The sequence below is a fragment of the Pimephales promelas genome, chromosome 1 (genome assembly GCF_988280905.1).
Source record: "Pimephales promelas chromosome 1, fPimPro1.hap1.1, whole genome shotgun sequence".
Lineage (NCBI taxonomy): Eukaryota > Metazoa > Chordata > Actinopteri > Cypriniformes > Leuciscidae > Pimephales > Pimephales promelas.
Genome location: NC_142769.1, coordinates 48632817 through 48652402, shown reverse-complemented (window position 1 = coordinate 48652402; position 19586 = coordinate 48632817). Strand labels below are relative to the sequence as shown.

General features: G+C 36.6%; 1 protein-coding gene and 3 non-coding genes across 5 annotated transcripts; 2 read left to right on the top strand and 2 right to left on the bottom strand.

Annotated features, from left to right (window-relative positions):
* Positions 1–8436: 8436 nt before the first annotated feature.
* Positions 8437–8509, bottom strand: trnak-cuu (transfer RNA lysine (anticodon CUU)). Its single transcript has one exon. It is a non-coding gene; the product is annotated as a tRNA-Lys (tRNA).
* A 1948-nt stretch (positions 8510–10457) lies between these two features.
* trnan-guu (transfer RNA asparagine (anticodon GUU)) lies at positions 10458–10531 on the top strand. The gene has a single exon. It is a non-coding gene; the product is annotated as a tRNA-Asn (tRNA).
* Positions 10532–11036: 505 nt separating this feature from the next.
* On the top strand, positions 11037–18447 carry LOC148998523 (uncharacterized). Of its 2 annotated transcripts, none has more exons than XM_089130977.1 (5): positions 11037–11057; positions 17188–17263; positions 17522–17614; positions 17855–18055; positions 18172–18447. In XM_089130977.1, exons 1-5 carry the CDS (start codon positions 11052–11054, stop codon positions 18249–18251), a joined length of 456 nt encoding a protein of 151 aa, XP_088987103.1. In that variant the 5' UTR covers positions 11037–11051; the 3' UTR covers positions 18252–18447. The 2 variants fall into 2 exon arrangements, with proteins under 2 accessions (XP_088987103.1, XP_088987097.1); XM_089130971.1 differs by lacking the exon at positions 11037–11057 and adding an exon at positions 15243–15321.
* trnak-cuu (transfer RNA lysine (anticodon CUU)) lies at positions 14106–14178 on the bottom strand. The gene has a single exon. It is a non-coding gene; the product is annotated as a tRNA-Lys (tRNA).
* Positions 18448–19586: the final 1139 nt, after the last annotated feature.

Here is a 19586-nt window from a genome sequence, read left to right as displayed (position 1 = left end):
TTTGCGTGCCGCAAACGTTATACTCTCAAGTCATGCGTAGTTGCGCACAAGAAAGTCAGCAATCATTGGACGTTTCAATCAAACAACAATTTAAAGAAATATTAACATACAGTAATAATCATGACATAGTTTGAATGGGACTCGGGAATAAGTCCGAGTCTTGACTCCCAATATGTTCGAGTATGAGTCAATTCCGAGTCAAAATGCACACGAGTCCATGACAAGATCGAGTCCATTAAAATATGGACTCGAGACCGAGTCCAAGACCGAGTCCGAGTCTCGAGTGCACAACACTGCTAGTTGGCATTATAGTCCTTCACGTCTATTGAAATCTCAAAATTCCGGCCAGTTGATAATACCTAGAATATCAAAACCGACTGATGGCGGTAGATCAGTTTCCTATTTAGCACCAAAACTGTGGAATAGTCTCCGGGAAGCAGACACACTCTCTCCGTTCAAATCTAGACTAAAAACGCATCTCTTTGCCCTAGCATACACATAACACATTATAGACTTTCTATAATTCAGTGTTATAGGCTGCATAGATTAGGTCAGCCGGAACTGGGAACACTTCCCTTAAATCCTGATGTACTCTTACATCATAGGAAGAATGACATCATACGCTAATTTGAGTGTCTTTGTTTATACCGAGGTTTTCCCGCAGGCCGTATCCAGATCTGGCGAGGAGCTTAGCCTGGACCCGATGACAACGCAGTGCTGAAATTGCCAACTAGCCTCACCCTATGTAGGATCCTTTTCCCACTCTACAGATAAAGCGTTGTGAATTTCTTTTCACGTACCTACGAATCTTTTTTCGAGTCATTTGGTTCATTCAACAAACGAAATGAATGAAATGACTTGAAAAAAGATTTGTTCATTTTGATGATGAAACTCTCATTTCGACCTTGAACCGTTTGGACCCCAATGGAGAAAATCCTGGAATGTTTTCATCAAAAACCTTTGAAAGAAAGAAAGAAAGAAAGACATGGACATCTTGGATGACATGGGGGTGAGTAAATTATCAGCAAAAGTTTTTTTTAAAGTGAACTACTTCTTTAAGTGCTGGGAGGAGATATGATTGGAAAAGTGTATATTTTGTAATAGACATTTTATTGTTCCCTATGTGGTTTTGTAAATTGATATTGTTCAATTATAATAATAAAAAACAATAAAAAAACTTTAAATTATGTAATAATATGTTGATAACCAATTTTAAAGCTGCTTTGATACGATCTGTATTGTAAAAAGCTCTATATAACTAAATGTGACTTGACTTGACGAAGTAAGTGGATAAAGCATCCATTTGATGCGGGTCCAATTCACCAACAATAATTGTATCGTCTATTAACATCTAATTTTATTTTATATCTCATGTTTATTCGATTATTTGTGATTCTAACACAGTCTAATCTTTTTACTTTTTGTTTATTGTATATAGAACTGTATTGCATTGTTATTATTTATTATTTTAGGATGCCTAGTAACATCTGGCAAGGGGACTGCCGATGAAAACTAGCCTGTGGCTAACTCGGGTGCACTTACATTTGTTTTGAATGTTGATTAGTGTACATTGTCCCTTTTCAAAAAAAAAAAAAGTATCAAGCTAAGGCTTCTTTCAGTGTGGAAACAATGATATTAGAGGCTTAAACCACAAAGAAACTTGTAAATAATGTCTGACAGTTACTTAGCAACCTTTTTACTTGAATTGGCATGACATCTGTGTTTGAATATCAGGTGTCCATCAACATATTAAAAGGAGTGTGTGTAATAATAAAGCAGACGCATAGGAATTATCTGAAAAGTGGGTGGGACACGTTCTAAATCAACTGCCTGCCCTCTCAATGTGACAGTTTTAAAGAATTTTTGTGATAAGATTATGTAGCAAGTCAATAATTGGTTTGGTAATTAACTTTTTAAATGCATGCAAATTACAAACGCATGAGGAGAGTCCCACATCTAGATCAATGTTCCACTATTTCTCGCCAAAACAGTAGTAAATTAAATTAAATTGAATGTGGAGGATTTTACCAGTAACACGATGATTGACAGGGCAGTTTAAACAATGATAGGATGCATGACAGAACTATCCAGTTAAGATGCAGTGTGACAAAGTGGTGAACGTCATCATAATGTCGTAAATACGAGTGGGAAGCTCTGGATTTTCTTTAAGCCGTGATCTTGATAAGACCCTTATTCATCGTCTGGTGTCGTTTAAAGCCCTTTGAAGCTGCACTGAAACTCTCATTTGGACCTTGAACCGTTTGGTTCCCATTGAAGTCCATTATATGGAGAAAAATCCTGGAATGTTTTCGTCAAAAACCTTAATTTCTTTTCGACTGAAGAAAGAAAGACATGGACATCTTGGATGACATGGGCAAGTTTTTTTTAAAAAGTGAACTACTCCTTTAAAGAAGTTTCCTTTATACTTTTGCTGATATTTTCAATGGATCGAAGTTCGCGATGACCCAAAATATTATTGCATAAAACAAAGAAGGATAATTGGATAATTCCATTCAGTCATGAAACGTTTTTCTTCAGATGTTTGTTGACAATCCAGTTCAGAGTTACCCCATCTATCACTGCATCACCTTTTGAGTAATTTTACTATACACGAGAAAATGGAAGGCAAAATCAAGGCGAATTTTAGCACTTCTTACATCATTTCCCATTTTCAAACACTCAAACAACGTTTTCCTTTCTTTCAATTGATCAATGTTCAGAGTGACCCTGAATATTATTGTATTCATTTTCAAATCAATTTTTATTATATACGTTTTGAGAAAATAAAAGGCAAAATAACTCAAACATCAAAGTGCATTCTACATTTTCAAACTTCTAAACATTTTCTTAGATTTAATTTTCTCAAAAATGATACTTGAAAATGAATACAGTAATAGTCAGGATCACTCTAAAACGCATATCAATTTTAAAAGAATGACCTATAGGCCTAAAGGAAGGCTTGTTATGAGTGTTTGATTTAGGCATATAAGCCTAAGTGCTAAAACGGTGTAATTAAATGACTTGATATTTGATTAGTAAATCGTAATTAACTTGCCTTTTCTGAACCCTGAGGCTTCCTAATAATGAAACATATCCTTAGGTAGTGCCAGATAAAGATGATGTGTTTGTTTGATCGGTCGAAAGAGAATGAGGAGCACAGGTGCATTACTCACTGAGCCAAGGGGAAGGTGGCTCCTCTCGTAATGACGTTGTCATATCAACAGCCACTGGTGTTTTGAATGTGGGTGCAAGTTTAACTGTGTAAAGGTGTGTCACAACTGTCAGTTGTGTGCCAGTTGAGGCGTCATCATCCCTGATAAAAGGAATCCTATAGATAGACAACAGAAGTCTGCGTCAGAAAACTGAAAAAAATGCAGCACTCCCAGGTGAGAAGGAATGCAGTCTTAGTTTCATTTCCTTTTTTCCTTCAGAAACTTAATCTTCATCAAGATTGCACCTTTGGTGTCATTTCTAGCGAGGCATTACTATTGTAGTCATTAAATATTCACTTTGATGCTCCATTTTGATGTACATCATTAAACCTCTGAAGTCTGTCTAAATTCAGTTTAGACAGACTTCAGTCTAAATTCTCCCTCCTTTTTGTTATCAATAAAACTTGCGTGTCAGCAAACTGTCGTTCCTGAAAATCCGTAACAACTAGATAGTCTATTCTTTTCCCTGATAGCACACGTACATCACAGCGATGTCTATTTGATGTGTGTGTTTACATCTAGACGTATTTTTTAAGCCCTTTTCACACAGCGCGTTGATCCCAGGAAATCTGTGTGAACGCAAACATGACCCGGGATTGATACCGGCATCGATGCCAGGTTTGGGACCTACTAACATTGCCGGAATCAGTCCCGGAACAAAAGCCAGGACCAATGCCGTTAGGGGTGTGTCATAATGATGACGCTCGTGCCATCGCGCGACTCTGTTGCTCTTAAAAAAAAGTTTGTGTTCGTCATCAACGAAGAAAGGACGAACAAATGTCTGCAAACTGGAGCGAAGCAGAGACCAGGAGATCCTCACTATCCACGCTGTTCACCAGCTTTTTGGAACGGTATGCGCATGTACATGTTTTCGACTCCAGATAGCACAAGTCTATTTGAAAGACATAACATCTACTTAAAGACTTAAGCCTTGTTCACACTACATGATTTTAAGCCCGATTTGCAAATCGTTGAGTCGCCGACAAGTCAGGGTGTTATCGCGTGCAAATCGCGGGCGATTAGCGGACGATTAACGCTCGCCAATCCGTTAGTGTGAAAGAGCCAACAACGCACCAAAGACAGCTCGCAGACACCTGGCAGACAGGTCACCGAGCTCAGTAAAATATCTAGCATGCTAGATATCTCGAGCAGTCGCGCGACTCAATCTCAGTGATGTCATGAGTACAGCCAATCATAGCAACGCATGGGTTGAGGACACCAGGTAAATCTTACTTTTTCTTTTCTTTTTTGCATTTTTTTTCTCAGAGCAGATTGTCGAGCAAACAGTGTGCAGCACTAGTTTCTGTCTGACGTCCATATTCGCGTGTTGTGTTCTTCTCTGCAGTTTCGCGTCATTTCTAGTTCGTTTTATTGCGTGGTTTTTCGTGACAAAACATGGTTTCTAGACCAGATAGAATCGTGTTGTTGTCAACTTGTTATTTGTTTGATTATTTTCAGGATTTAGACCGTACTATAGTACTGAAACAGCTCTCATTGAGTCACAAATGATTTGCTCTTATCATCCGATCGTGGTTGTATCTCTATGTAGTGTGTTGTCAACTCGTGTAGTGAGTTACCTCCTGTTGTGGATCAATCACGTTGTGTTGTGTGGTGTGAACAGCTAAACAACTTGAACACTCATGATTTCACTGAGAGCAAGTCATGTAGTGTGAACTGCACAGTTCAGCCCGACATTTTAAAATCATGTAGTGTGAACTAGGCATAAGACATCTTCTAAACGTCTATTTGACATAAGATAAGATAAGATAAGATAGTGCTTTATTGTCCGTGTACACGGAAATTTGTCTTGCAACACAAGCTCCAACAATTACTAAAAACAAAAACATACAGTCATCAATAAAAAGTATACAAAAGTACTTAAATAATATTATGGGTACTCCGCCCTGCAAGAGTGTTCTTCAATAGCTACAAGTGGGGGGAAAACTATCACTTCTTTCCCCTCATGACATCGGACAGGAAGAGCAAACACTCTTAAAATTACGTCTTCCAGACGTAAATATCACATCAAATAGATTTGTGCTATCTGGGGCGCATACGTTACACGTCTCATCCTGACATCATGTGTCTTTCTGGGATCTTTACGGGTTGTGTGTGAACGCACTCACAGATCCCGGCAAATCACTGGCAGTGTGGATGAACTGAAATCAAACAATCCCGGGACAAATGCCGGGTCACGTTATCCGTGTATTTTCCGGAATCTCTGTGTGAAAGGGGCTTTAGAGTGTTTGCTCAGGACGTTTCCTGTCAGATGTCAAATAGACGTTTAGAAGATGTCTTTTAGATGTAATGATGTAGAATGTATGTTAAACTGACATCTTAAAGACGTCTATCAGATGTTATTTATTTTATTTTAAGTTTATTTGAATAGGGACAAGTATGTCACATAAACTCATGTTCCATACCAGTGTTGTAGTACTCGAGACTCGGACTCGTCTCGGACTCGGTCTCGAGACCATATTTTAACGGTCTTGGTCTTGTCATGGACTCGTGTCCATTTGGACTCGGAATTGACTCGTACTCGAACATTTTTTTTTTAGGACTCGGAATTATTCCCGAGTCCACTCGAGTTCAATTGAAAATATTTTTCATGATTATTAATGTATGTTAATAAAATATTTCTTTAAATTGATTGACACGCCCAGTGATTGGTGATTTTCTAGTGCGCAACTGCGCATGACAAATTGTAATAAAATTACTTTTAACACCACCTACTATGTGGCATTTTTACCCTAAACTGATCATATTTTTTAAACTCTAAGTAAATTCAGTAAAAAAAAAAAAAAGGATTTCTCTAAGTAAATAAAAGTAAATTAGGTAATCAACCCTCACTGGTCTCGGTCTCGACTCGGACTCGACCGTCTCTGGTCTCGGACTCGACTCGGACTCGACTCTCTATGGACTCGGTCTTGACTCGGACTCGACTCTCTCTGGTCTCGGTGTTGATTCGGACTCGAGTGAGGTGGTCTCGACTACAACACTGTTCCATACTACAACATTTTAGCCGAGGCTAATTCTCAATGTTAGTCCCTAGTGGGCCTTTACATAAAATTACAGAACACATAGTTAAAATAAACATGATAAAACAATATAAATGTAAATGCAGCGGACGATCGGTGGTCACATTTCTGACCTCTGATTAAAGAGTCTAGTAAGTAAACTAGTTAACAGCAGATGCTTTCCAGATGAAGTGATCTTAAACAGACATCTTGAAGACGTACATGTGCTCTCTGGGGTTGGTCGCTGCCTAGATGGCACACGTCCATCTGCAAGATGTCAAATATTGTTAAATATTACTTCATCTGGAAAGCATTAGATGTCAGTTTAACATACATTCTATCATTACATCTTAACGACATTTTCTAAACATCTATTTGACATCTGACAGGAAACGTCCTTTAGGCATATTGCAGATGAACAAACACTCTACAAAAGTACGTTTTCCAGATGTAGACGTCTCCGTGATGCACGTTGTATGCCTCTTTTTACAAAACGTAAAATAAGTCTCTGATGATGTCCCCGTAGTGTGAAGATTTAGCCCAAAATACCCTACAGATCATTTTTTACAGCATGTTAAAATTGCCACTTTTGGGGAGTGAGCAAAACGCACTATTTTTGTGTGTGTCCCTTTAAATACAAATGATCTTGTGCCCCAGTGTTGTGTATTATTCAGTTCAGTTCCAGTTTCCTTGAAACACTGGCCCCGTTTCAAGAAGAGGGCGGAGCTTCAAGAGCTCGTGCATCAGTCAGTGACAGTGTCATGTCATCAGTGTCATGACATCAGTGTCATGACATCGGTATTCAGTTTGAACAGGTGTTCTGTCGATTTTTGCTGCCTTGTCAAAAAATGCTACCGTAGCGCGAATTGATCACAGAATGGCGATTAAAGTAGTATGAAATACAATTATAATACAATTCTAAGTTATGAGCTACTGTATACTGTAGACTACTGTTTTTATTTTTAAAACGGTGTGAAAAGTAAAAATTATAATAAAATATTCATCTTTGACTTGTCAAAGTACACCTTTCCTCATAGTAACTAAAACTTTCAGCTATTCTTTTTCAGCTGGCTGGCTGGCTGATCGTACAAATATTCATATGGTAGTAAGCAATAAAGGGAAATTATACGTTAAACAGGAAAATGTACCTTTTGTAAAAAAAAAAAAAAAAAAAAAAAAAAACTGTGAGTCTGCACATGCGCATAACCGGTAAGTAGCAAATCTCGATGGGTAGCATGAATCGTCAGAACACCTGAGTCGGACTATAATGCCTGCTACAGAGCCAGCTAATCCGCTGAATGGAGATTGAACAGGTAGAGTTTTGTTTAAGTATGATTATAACTTGTCTTTTACCCAGTGCTTTAGCGGACTCGTCCGAACGATGGCCAAATATTTGACTGACGATTTTAATGATGTTTAGTGTAGCCTACGTCACACAAATGATGATAGTGTCCGTTTTACTCCAGAAAAACACGAGCTGAATAAACACAGTAGCCTATATAAGTGCGTCGTATCCATAAACTCGCTCTCTCCCTTCTTTTGTTATTAACACACACAGCAAATTACACAAAAACACTCGTTACAACTAACAGGGGGTTCTTAATAAACTGATAAACTTTATATATCCGTAAAACAACTCTGATGAACTGTAATAGGCCCTTTCACTGCCGTGTATCGCTCCGCCCGGAGACTATAAGCTTACTTAAACCTAGGTGAGGTGAGTAAAGTATTTTATTGAGCAGATTGCCACATGTAACTCGACAGTTAATTGTAAAGCATTATCTATTGTGAAGGCTCATTTCATGATGGCGCTAGAATTTATTTTCAAAGTAACGTTACCGTGTGTATTAATAGGTAACGTTAGGCTAACGTTTTACAGATCAAGTCATGCATAACGTCTTCAGCTAGTCAGCGTGAGGTCCTTTCCACCTAAATTGGTTATATCTCTTTAACCTAAAGTAAATGTTTTATGAGCAGTAGAATAATTTCGCTCTTTTTTGTTGTTTTTGTTGTTATAACGGTGAATTTAGCCTATGAAGAAGAACTAATTTAGGCTATTCATCCGCACAGTGACGCAGAGCCGAAGCGCACCCTAAACAATATTCTTCCGCAAAATGCATAGCGTTTTAACCGCTAGAGGGCTAAAGGTTACAACTAGTGTTTATTTTATTTACAGTAAATATTTAATATGCTAAATAAAAATGTATCGCCCAACGTGGGGCTCGAACCCACGACCCTGAGATTAAGAGTCTCATGCTCTACCGACTGAGCTAGCCGGGCTAGTTATCCGTGGCTGAACCACGAGGCTCTAGTTTATCGCGTTCATTCAAAAGATGAAATAGATCGGGTGAGTTACTAATGTTGCACAAATCCGTGCAAAGTATTAATATTACATTTTCATCTCGACCGCAAGACGTTTGCTTCTTGGCAAATCTTTAGAATCTGGATTCGTCTAACGTTAATGTCGTGTCGTTTTTAAATCTCGAGTTGTTTGTTGATCTGAGGGGATTCTACAGCTAGCATAAGTTGCTTTTCGTATGTACGTTTAGTTAACAGCAAAGCATGTACACATTTTTGAATTTAGTCATGTTAGATGATACTGTTCAGTACTAACTTGTATGGCTAAAGTAAGTTAGTGATGGGTCAACAGAATGACGAACTAACGTGATATGCAGATTTAGTTTTACAGTTCAGTTTGCATATGATGACTTTTTAAGTCTCAAACCAGGACACGCGGGAGTTTCAGGGTTTCCCCCCATTTCGTTACAGTCTATGGTTTGACCTATCCACCCTTCTCTGAAACAGTGATCTGAAATATGAGTATTAAAGTTAGAACAATTGGTTCTCAACAAACTTTCAAGATGACTTCAAATTGTTTAAAATAAGAAAAAACAAGGATTATAATAAGCTAAAGCAACTTGTTTTTATAACAAATATAGATCCTTCTAGTTATGCCAAGCTTTACAATATTTTATTGACTAGAAGTGGATTGTTGTGAAGTGGTTGGTGAAGTCAAAATTAGTGTAACAGGTCTTTTGCAGTGTATTTATTTTAAGCCTAATTTGTTTTGTTTAACCCATTTCCAAGAAACCTCAGTTCAATTTAATTGGGTTTTGAATTATATCAAATGCAATGCAAAGCAAATAGAATTAAGTTCAACTAATGTTGTTGTATTTTGCATGTACTGATAAAACAAAGACACTACTAACTATAAAATAAAGAAGTTTGCAGGTGTCAGAAAAAAATGTTCATTGTGTTTGCTTTCAGAAAATGTCCCAATCAAAGTCACGCGAGGCAACGAGTCATCCTTCTGAAGCTCTTCCCAGTCAGGAGAAATGGTGGGACCTCTTTCAGGAGGTGTGTAATCATTGAAAAAGTACAATCAACTTGTTTGAATCAATTCCATCTTAACTTACATTAAACTGACTTTAAAAAAAATAGTTGATTCTCGTATAACTTGTAAACAAAAATGGAAAATTGCTTAACTTCGTTCGAGTTTAATTTATCATGTTATTGGTCATATAATTTTTACAGTGCATTGTAAAACATGTTTTCATGATGTTATCACAACATTTTTTTCTTTTGTCAAATCACTTTACATAATGTGGTTTACGTAAATTAGTATTTTGAGTTTCTGTTTAAAAAGCTTAATCAAGGAAACTATTAACTTGCCCATCATTTGTTCCAATATCTATGTAATAATCTGCACTGCCATCTAGTGGCAATCATTATATACAGCCATCATAACTGGTAGAACATGAAAATATGCTTAATAACTGTAATGATTAACACTTTACAATAAAGTCTTATTAGATAATATGAACTAAAAATGAGCTGCACTTCTACTGCATTTGTTAATCTTAGCTAATGTTAACATTTACTTATACATTATTAAAATTAAAAAGTTATACTAGTTAATGCACTGTGAACTACCCAAAACAATAAATTAACAGCTGTATTTTTATTAACTAATTTAAATACAAGATTAATAAATACTGTAACAAATGTATTTATCATAATAACTTCATATTAGTTAGTACAATAACTAATGTTAAGACGTTAAACCTTTTTGTAACGTGTGTTACTATTTAATGTGCCAGTTTCTTAATAATAATCATAATCGTGCTATAGTCACTTTCATTTGTACTAACACTTCCCATTATCATGTGTCCTCTAACATGCCTACGTTCACATGAACTGCTTCAGTTTTAAGGGTGGAGGTATCTCCGTCTCTGTGGCGCAATCGGTTAGCGCGTTCGGCTGTTAACCGAAAGGTTGGTGGTTCGAGCCCACCCAGGGACGAGACAGCTTTTGATTCACAAAGTCTGGTAGGAATTCAGTGGCGTAACCTAACCAGAAGTAGTTGTGATGAATCTGGCATTTGGTAAATTAATTATTGATCTCTTCCTTTTTTTCGGAGAAAGCCTGTTGGGAGGGAGGGGGGTAATGGATGTTAGACAGGAGACGGGGGAACAGGATAACGAGAGAAAAAAGAGAAAAGGAGAGGAAAGGAGAAGGATAAATGTTCCACCAATGTTTTTGAACGTATACGTTTATCATAATAATCATTAAAAAATATTTTTCTTATACATTTAAATGGGAGTAAAATTAATCACAAGGTTTCCGGTTCGAATCCCGCTGTTGCCTGAAATTAAGGTTGTTTTTATTATGCTGTGAATTATGTTTTATCATTAAAAATCACAACTGATTTCCACATTACTCAGCGATTAGCTCCCTTCCAATCTCAGAATGGAGAGCGACCTCAGCGATTGGATGAGGTGATGGTGACGGAAACAGCCAATCATGATCCAGGTGCCGCCAGATGCAGGTAACCTCTACTGTGATGTCATTGTTTATTCTTTTTATTTGCTCAAGCAACTACAAACAACTGGTATATAGAGAGAGATAGTAATAATAATATTATAATTATTATAATTCACACAAAAGACGATGCACGTGTGTCTTGGCCAAATTTGAAGCCTAATTCACATGCACATAAAACAATTCAGGTGTTTTGTGGTTCAATAATAAACTTAAAAATAATATATTTTAACCCTCATTCTTCCCTCATGTCATTTTGAAAATTATTTAACAAAAATAAATTGAATGGATTTGAGGAGTTTTGTGGTTGAAATTTAAAAAAGTATCATCCTTAGCTCACGGGTCACATTGACCCCTATAGGAATGAATGAAAACGAGGAATGCTTCAGTACACATCGAAAAACCTAAAAATGCTCAAAATTCAAACTAAAAATGGCAAACCTTTACCAAAAATATATATATATATACAGGCCCGGATTGGCTAATCGGGAGCACCGGGAGAATTCCCGGTGGGCCGGTCTGTTTTATTGGCTAGGAGGGCCGGCGTTGTCACGGCACTGGGTGAATGTTTTCCCTAATAGGCTCCAGTCACAGCGCAGCCCCACTATTTTCATTATTATTTTCTCGCAGCCCCACAAAAAAAAAGTCAGTTGCTAGAGATGTGCGAACAAAAAAAAAAAAAAGAGATACGAAACATGGACAATAGCAGCGCTTACGAGTCAGGGCCGTACCCACCACCATAACTCAACGAGAACCGACCTCATCATCAGCACCATAGATCAGCACTCAAACACCGCTCGTCGGCAATGGCAAAATATTTGAGATGACCGATCAAAGCAGGATTTATTTCCACAGAAGCGCGAGCCACGCACCACGAATCCCAACGCGACGCTTCCCAAGATAATAAGATGCAAGTGGCCAAACTAAACAGCTGTTTTACGATAGAAGTTTTAAACGACCGACATTAATCAGATTGCAAAGACTCAATCAAAGCTCAACTTCGGGAAGGGGAGATTTACAGGTAAAGATAAAGAGACTGAGAGAAGAAGAACGAGAGAAGGAGAAGCAGGAAGAGCAATTGCCTACTGTGCCCAGAATGAGAATAACTTTATTACAATGGATTATTTAACACAGATGTGAGGTCACCGAGGTTCGGACCTCGGTCATTTTTTTACATTCAACAATAAAATTTCATGCTCTTTGAATGATTAATTAGGCATGTTTAAACCACCTCACATGAGTGTTTCCAATTCATGTTGCTGTGAGAAGCTAGCGCAGTGAACAGCACGTTGTGAATGAGAGCGTGAGTGCATCATCCGTGTTGCCAGATCCACCTAATGGAGAGGTGCAGTAATCTCCTGGACCTGTTTTTTCTGATTTAACGTGACACTTTAAAAAGTTATTAAAGTGGAAAGTTGCATGTTAGGGTTAGTGATATATTCATCTTATTTCCAAAACACAAGCTAGTAACTAATTTCGGATTATTATTATTATTTTGTTTTGTTTTGCTTGTTTTTCGCAGCAATATCTGGCAACACTTTACTGTCAGCGTTAATAAAAAATAAAAAAAAGCTTATAGACAAACTGCTATTGCATAAAGCTACCACATTCGGTAAGACAAACGCAATGATCGTCGTGATTTTCTGTAAGAAATGTAGGCTATAACACTATCAAAAACAATAGCATTATACAGATCTGTATGTTACAGAATGAAATTTGCCAAATAACCTTACTGGCCAGCTGCAGAGGCTCATGCTGTTTAGTTAACATTTCACAAAGTCATTATAAATACAATGCAGTGTTTCTCAGCTAGCAATCTATTCAACCAGAATATTTTTGTTTATTCTGTGTGACTTGCAGAAATATAAGATTTTGCTAGACCTACTTTTATTCTATATTTCTTTGCACAAAACTTCAAAACTTTCACAAAAAAAAAAAATAATAAAACATCCCGAGGGAGCATACCCGGCTATTGCACTGAATAAAAAATAATATTTTTGAAAAATACAATGAATTACAAGGGTGTACAGAACGCTATTGCTTATATACTGAGGTTTTAATTACATTATTTTAATATAGTCAGTCGGGAACTAAAGTGGGCCGGTCTAAGGCATGAAACTCCAGGGCTGAAAATGAGTCCCAATCCGGCCCTGTATAGACCATTTCACAAGATGTAAACAACACTGGTCCAGAAGCACTTCCTGTTTCAGTTTTTTAACACTACATAAAAGCTGGGATAAAATGCAACCAACAGAACATTTAAAACTGAATCAAAAAAGTTAAACAAACATCTTTAAGATGTTTTCTTTACATGTGAAATAAAGAAAACAGTTACAAACTGAAACAGGAAGTGCTTCTGGACCAGTGTTGTTTACATCTTGTGAAATGGTCTATATATATATATATATGTCTACATGTGTATCTGAATGCATCCTGGAGGAAACGGACTTTAGGACCCAGGGGAACAGCTCATTTGCTCAATATTGAGCTATAAGGCCATCTAGTGGCAAGAGTCATGAAATATCATGTTATTTTTTTTCCACAAAAGATCCACAGAGACACAATGTAAGAGATTTAAAGCTAAAGATTAAAATTTATTTAGAACTGAATTTGAGGAATGTGCTTAAATGACTAAATTACTATTGATTTATTATTCATTGACTGAATATAGTCATTTAAATAGTAATATAGTAATAAAAGGTAAATAGAAAATTCAAATAAGAAAATACGATCAAAATGAAATACAAAAAAAGTAAGTATAATTTTAGGGCTTCAGGTAATTTTGTCTCCTGAGTGAAGGATTTGAAACGTTTGGGTTGTGGTGTTTTGTGTTTGTGAAACGTATTTTATGAATATATCATTTTATTTTGTGCACGTGAATTGCCTTTTGTGCACATGAAATTAAGTTTCAGGCATGTGAATCGCCTGCACATTGTGCATCATATAATTTATGGGAATTATTATTGAGGCCAATGTGCCTCTAAAGGGGTCGATTCGTGTTTTTTCTGAATGTTTACATAACAAATGTTTAATGCACTAAGAAGTTAAAATGTATCGCCCAACGTGGGGCTCGAACCCACGACCCTGAGATTAAGAGTCTCATGCTCTACCGACTGAGCTAGCCGGGCTGATGATTCTTCAGTGTGTATCCAAAATTCCAAAATAAATGTTAATGATATATACATTTATCTTTTTTTCATTTTATTTTTCATTTTAGTTTCCTTCTTCCTTGTATTTCCCTGCATTGTTGATGGATGATTAACAATACAAGTCTCGTGCTGAGCCGTGCCGCAGCTCTTTTAAAGCCCTCCTGAACTCCTCAACTAGACAGCATTTTTAAACACAAATTGGAAAATAATTCAGAAGCTCTTATAGGTATCAGGCAGAAGAAAATGAACCAGGTTCTCACTTGACAATAGACTGCAATGCTGTAATGAACTTGACAAACACATTCAAAATGAAGTGAAAGTAAAACCTGAGAAGATGTCATAAAGATTAGGTGAATTCCAAACAGGTCAAGAAAGTGTTGTTTTGAAGACGTACATTTTTCTTTGTTTCAATAGCTCAGTTTAATACTGCGTCAATGGCACTGACGTCTCCGTATATCACCAATCGCCCAAATTGAATTTGGGCCTTTATCATGGTGACAAAATGTCAGTATAAACAACATACTCAAGGCCTTCCAGTCTGTAAACTTAAGGACAAAACTGTGAAAAAATTGAAACTAAAACTGTTTAGTATTCTCCTATTTCAGGCACTCTACGGAGGGACAAAACACATGTTTGAACTACAACATCCTCTAAATATGAACATCATGTAATGGAAAACATGAAGATGATTTAAAAAGTATCTTCAATACTTAAACAAATGCACCTCTACATAATGATTTTTCCTTATGAAACTAAAAACAATTAGCAAACTCTTTTTGCAGTTTTAATAATGTGTTGGTCACTTTAAACTAGTTTTATGGGAAGGATAAGTGATTCTTTTTATACACTAAAATAAATAAAAATCATATTGGGTAAACTATTCCTTTAAGAGGTTTAATTTGCAGGCATAAAATGAGTTATGCAGGATCCTAGAATCCTAGGGTATCCTAGAATCCTATGGACTTCCCCCTAGAAATAGGGTATTTCTAAGGGGAAGCCCGTGGGCTGAAAGAGAAAGTTGCTGTGTGCTCTATAAATATACAGGTGAGCATGCTGCAATGCTTCAGTAAGGATAAGACTCTATACAAAGAAGACATGGCTTGGATCTACATCACTAGTCTGGTAAGACTATAATGGATTTTAATCTCAAACAAGATTATTTGCATTGGATTTAACTATGGTATAATGTATAGAACAGAGCTGAGTGTATATTAGGGTAACATTTTACTTGCAAAATGAGTGGTGTCTGGTGACATCATATGTTATACAATCTATGATGATAACGTTTAAAAATGCTGGTTTTAAGTACATTTTAAAAATGTTTGTAATATGACAAAAGTCATACAAAATCATATATTATAAAGTATAAGTTATTGTTAGTGGTGTTACGCAGCGCAAATTTCATAAGAAGCTCGTATTGTTTCCAGAGAAACACGTGATCGATGAGAAATGAACCTTTCGACATGAATGCTTCACTTTGCTTGTCGGAATATGTGAACCCGACGGCTTACTCTACAGGTTTTTAAGTCGATTTTCAAGTTTAAGTCGATTTAATAACATTTTTTATTAACTTTAAATAAGCCCATAGCCTATGTTACATGATCATATATATCCCGACACTTAAACAACATAGAAATCGTTTAAATAATTAGACCAACATTTACTTGCATCAAGCAACTTTGTTACAATCATTTTATTGGCACACTTTAATAGGTGAATTCTATTATCAAGTAAAAGCCTGGCAACGCTAAACGTTCAGTTTTCTGAGAAAACAACGGCGCTGCGCGCTCACGTGCTCATAAACATGGCTGCCATGTGACTGCCACAAGATGGCGCTGTTTTCGACACTCTTGATGCTTTTTTACAGTTTGTGTGCATGATCAAATCTTTTCCCGAAACATTCATGGGAAAGTCTCACGAGGGTGCATTTGCCCATCCTTAGTATATGAGTGTTTCTCAGCTGGTGGGTAGCGGGGTTTTAGTCAAAGAAACGATAACAAACGTATCTGTTTTTCTAAAATCCTGAAAGTTTTTGTCAGATCTGAGTTTAAAGGGATAGTTCACCGAAATGTTTTAATTCTGTCATCATTTACTCGCCCTCAAGTTGTTTCAAAACTGGACAAAAGAAGATTTCGAAGAATGTTGTGGGGCAATAGTGTTTTTTATATATTTGTTTTTATTTTTTTATATACTATGGAAGTTAATGGGACTCATAAACTGTTTGGTTACTTGCAATCATTCTTGAAAATATCTTCGTGTTAAGCAGAACAAAGAAATATATACAATTAAACATGATTGAAACTATTGAGGCTGAGTGATGACTTTGTGGGTGAACTTTAAGTAAACAGTGCCTGAGGAAAACGTGTCTGTGGTCAGGTGGGATTTTGTCAGGCTTTATGGCTAAAGTTATTTTCGTAACTACTTACGAAATTAAAAGTCATGTCAGCGGTTGGTGTTATTAGGTTGGGCTCTTCAACTGAATGCGCAAACGCGGTGGCGCGCGCTGGATGTCACTGGATGTAAACAAAGCGCAAAAGAAACGTCGTAATTATGTTGTCAATTAGTCATGAAGTTAGAAAAAAGTACCAATGATTTTTATGCAGGTATGTTTATTATATTAATCATCAGAGTAGTTATGTTTCGTTAACAGTTCATCTATTCACCACGGGAACTTTTGTTTCCATAACCGCAATAATTTCGCTTTATTTTCAGTTAGATTTCGTGGTTGCTCAAATTACCAACTATTACCAAAAACTAGTTTGGGACTGTTATTTAATAACCCACCACTGTAATATGACGAAGTCATTTTCACTTACAGTGTAAAAAGTTTTAAAACAGAGGCGCAAGTTATGGGCATGTGTAGAATTTAGAGAAAGCTACAATTCTGTGGAAATCGCAAATCTGTCCTCACATTTCTGTCCAAATGATTACTGAAAAAGTAGAAGCCTATATGCAAACCTTTTATTTGATTTGAAATATGTTTTAAAGTTGGAGAAGATCAGCTGGTGGGGAAGCAGCAGTTCATCACCTGATCAGACGGAGCCATCGCAGAGTCCTGACAAACGTACGGTGCACATCTAGGCCATACACTTATAGTTTATTATCTTCATTGTGTTTGTGTATAATACTATACCAGTCAAACTCAAAGGTTTGGACACGCTGGACTGAATTTCACAGCAGTTTAGACCCTGAAACTGCAGTATTAAAGTTGACATGAATTCATAATTCATGGCTTAATTGTGCACAATTCATCAGTCTCATGTTATTCCAAATAAAATACGGTTGTCCTCAGAATCCTGAATCTAAAAGTTTCTCTTTTCAGATGACATCCCAGTCACAAAACCTGCTCAAGCGTTGGTGTCGGTGGTCCAGGAGGGGAACAGTCCCGCACAACCCACCGGAAACTCACATTCAGGTCTGTCTGCAGTGCACTCTGGGAGGAAGTTCCCATTAGATCAAATCAAGACTGAGTATCACTTACAAATATGTCCCATATTACACATTACGAATGCCATATTTTTTTTTATTTTTTTTTACTTGAACTTTTTTTCAGAGTCCTCTCTGATTTATGATGAACAATGTCCTTTTGGGATCTTGATGTAGTGCCAATGCGTTCTCAAGGTTATTATATAATTGTTTTACTCTGTCGTTTCAGTTCATCAGATCCCGTCTCAGTACTACCCAAACACCGACCCTGATGAAATTGCTGAAGTGGAGAAGATCAACCTCTATGTAAAATGTGCTGGGAAGACCATGGAAGTGGACGTGTTCCCAATGGAAAATATCCGTGTTTTACTAAAGGAGGCTTGTGACAAGTCAGGGAAGAAACCAGAGAGGATGGCTTTGGTTTATGAAGGTAAACACTGCATTCGTAAATTGTTTCTTGAGATTGATTTGATGCACCAAGCTTAAAAACTTCAGTTTGATGAGTGAGCCTGCAAATCAGTAATTGCTGGCATTATTTGTTTTCAGGAAAATATCTGGATGGGAACGAGAATGTGTGCCATTATGGTCTACGAAGAGGAACCACATTGAATTTGATTTATGCCTAAGTCATGCCTGGAATATCCATCTGGATACACAATTACACTACAAGAAATGTCAATTAAGCTCAATCATGTTATCATTATCAAGTGCTATGGATTTAAAACGGTGTCATTGTAAATGGTACATTGTATTGTAAAAAGTATTGTTTTTCTGCGTACAATGTATATTCTCCATATTGTAAAATAAATATGTGTTGTCTTACCTCAGCAGTTTTAATTTAATATATATTTTTTTTACTTGATTTTGCCTTGAGACATGTTGTGAAAAACAGTATTGTAGTAAGGCCCCGCCCAATCGGTCCAACAACAGACTCCGATAAGCGGATGAAAGCTTACTATCCCTTTAAATGAATGTTATAAATTAAATGACTTCATATCATTATGAAGTCTCCTCTTTGAAGGGAAACAACCTTGATTATATTAGCTGTCTATTTTATTATTACCATTATCTTTTAAATCTGATGGCACGTCCACCCATTTAAGGAAAATATGAAAAAAGTTAGTAGATTTTTTTTTTTGTTTAACTACAGTTTTAAAAGACGATACAATTCTTTATTTGGTAAATCTATGTTGATGTGGCTGATTGTAGGAATGATTGTCCACCCTGTTATATCAGTGAAAGTTTACATAGTGATTGTAAAAGTAATTTGTAGAAAATTAAATGGAAAAAAAAGGCTTTGGAAAGTTGAAGTAGTAGTGCATTTAAAGTTTGTTGGCAACTTTTTGGATTTACATGTTTACCATCTAAATCCAGTTCAAACCAAAGGTAAATTGTTACTGGTTGTATCTCATCCATTCTTTATACCATTGTCAACAGTGAACACTGTTATTAGTTTGTCCACTCTGTTAAGCAGTTGTTGTTTTTTAACAATAAATTTATAAAAATCAACACGCACAAAAAACAACACTTCCTTTTAAGCATTTTTATCTGTCTCTACCAGGGTGATCATTTTTTACATATCCTATTTAATAAATAGTTACATTTAGCCCCTATTTACCCGAACTTGACCAAAATACGCTATTTATGTATTTATTTTTCAAATGTTTTCCATCATCCTATCATGACTACACAAAAACCTCTTTTAAAAACGGAGTTTGATTTTCTACATTTTATGATGGTCAAAAGGCACCGAATAACAGGACTGACCCTTTTTGTGATATACAAACGTTATCCGAAAAGTCCGAGTTATAACTGTGTTATGCAGTGTTGTAGTCGAGACCACCTCACTCGAGTCCGAGTCGACACCGAGACCAGAGAGAGTCGAGTCCGAGTCAAGACCGAGTCCATAAAGAGTCGAGTCCGAGACCAGAGACGGTCGAGTCAGAGTCGAGACCGAGAAG

Bases quoted from the DNA above. Each gene is read 5' to 3' on its own strand.
- LOC148998523 (XM_089130971.1), top strand. From the start codon at position 15,250: ATGCTGCAATGCTTCAGTAAGGATAAGACTCTATACAAAGAAGACATG. The intron at 17,264-17,521 runs GTACGGTGCACA...TTCTCTTTTCAG, and splicing joins ATCGCAGAGTCCTGACAAAC to ATGACATCCCAGTCACAAAA. The intron at 17,615-17,854 runs GTCTGTCTGCAG...CTGTCGTTTCAG, and splicing joins CACCGGAAACTCACATTCAG to TTCATCAGATCCCGTCTCAG.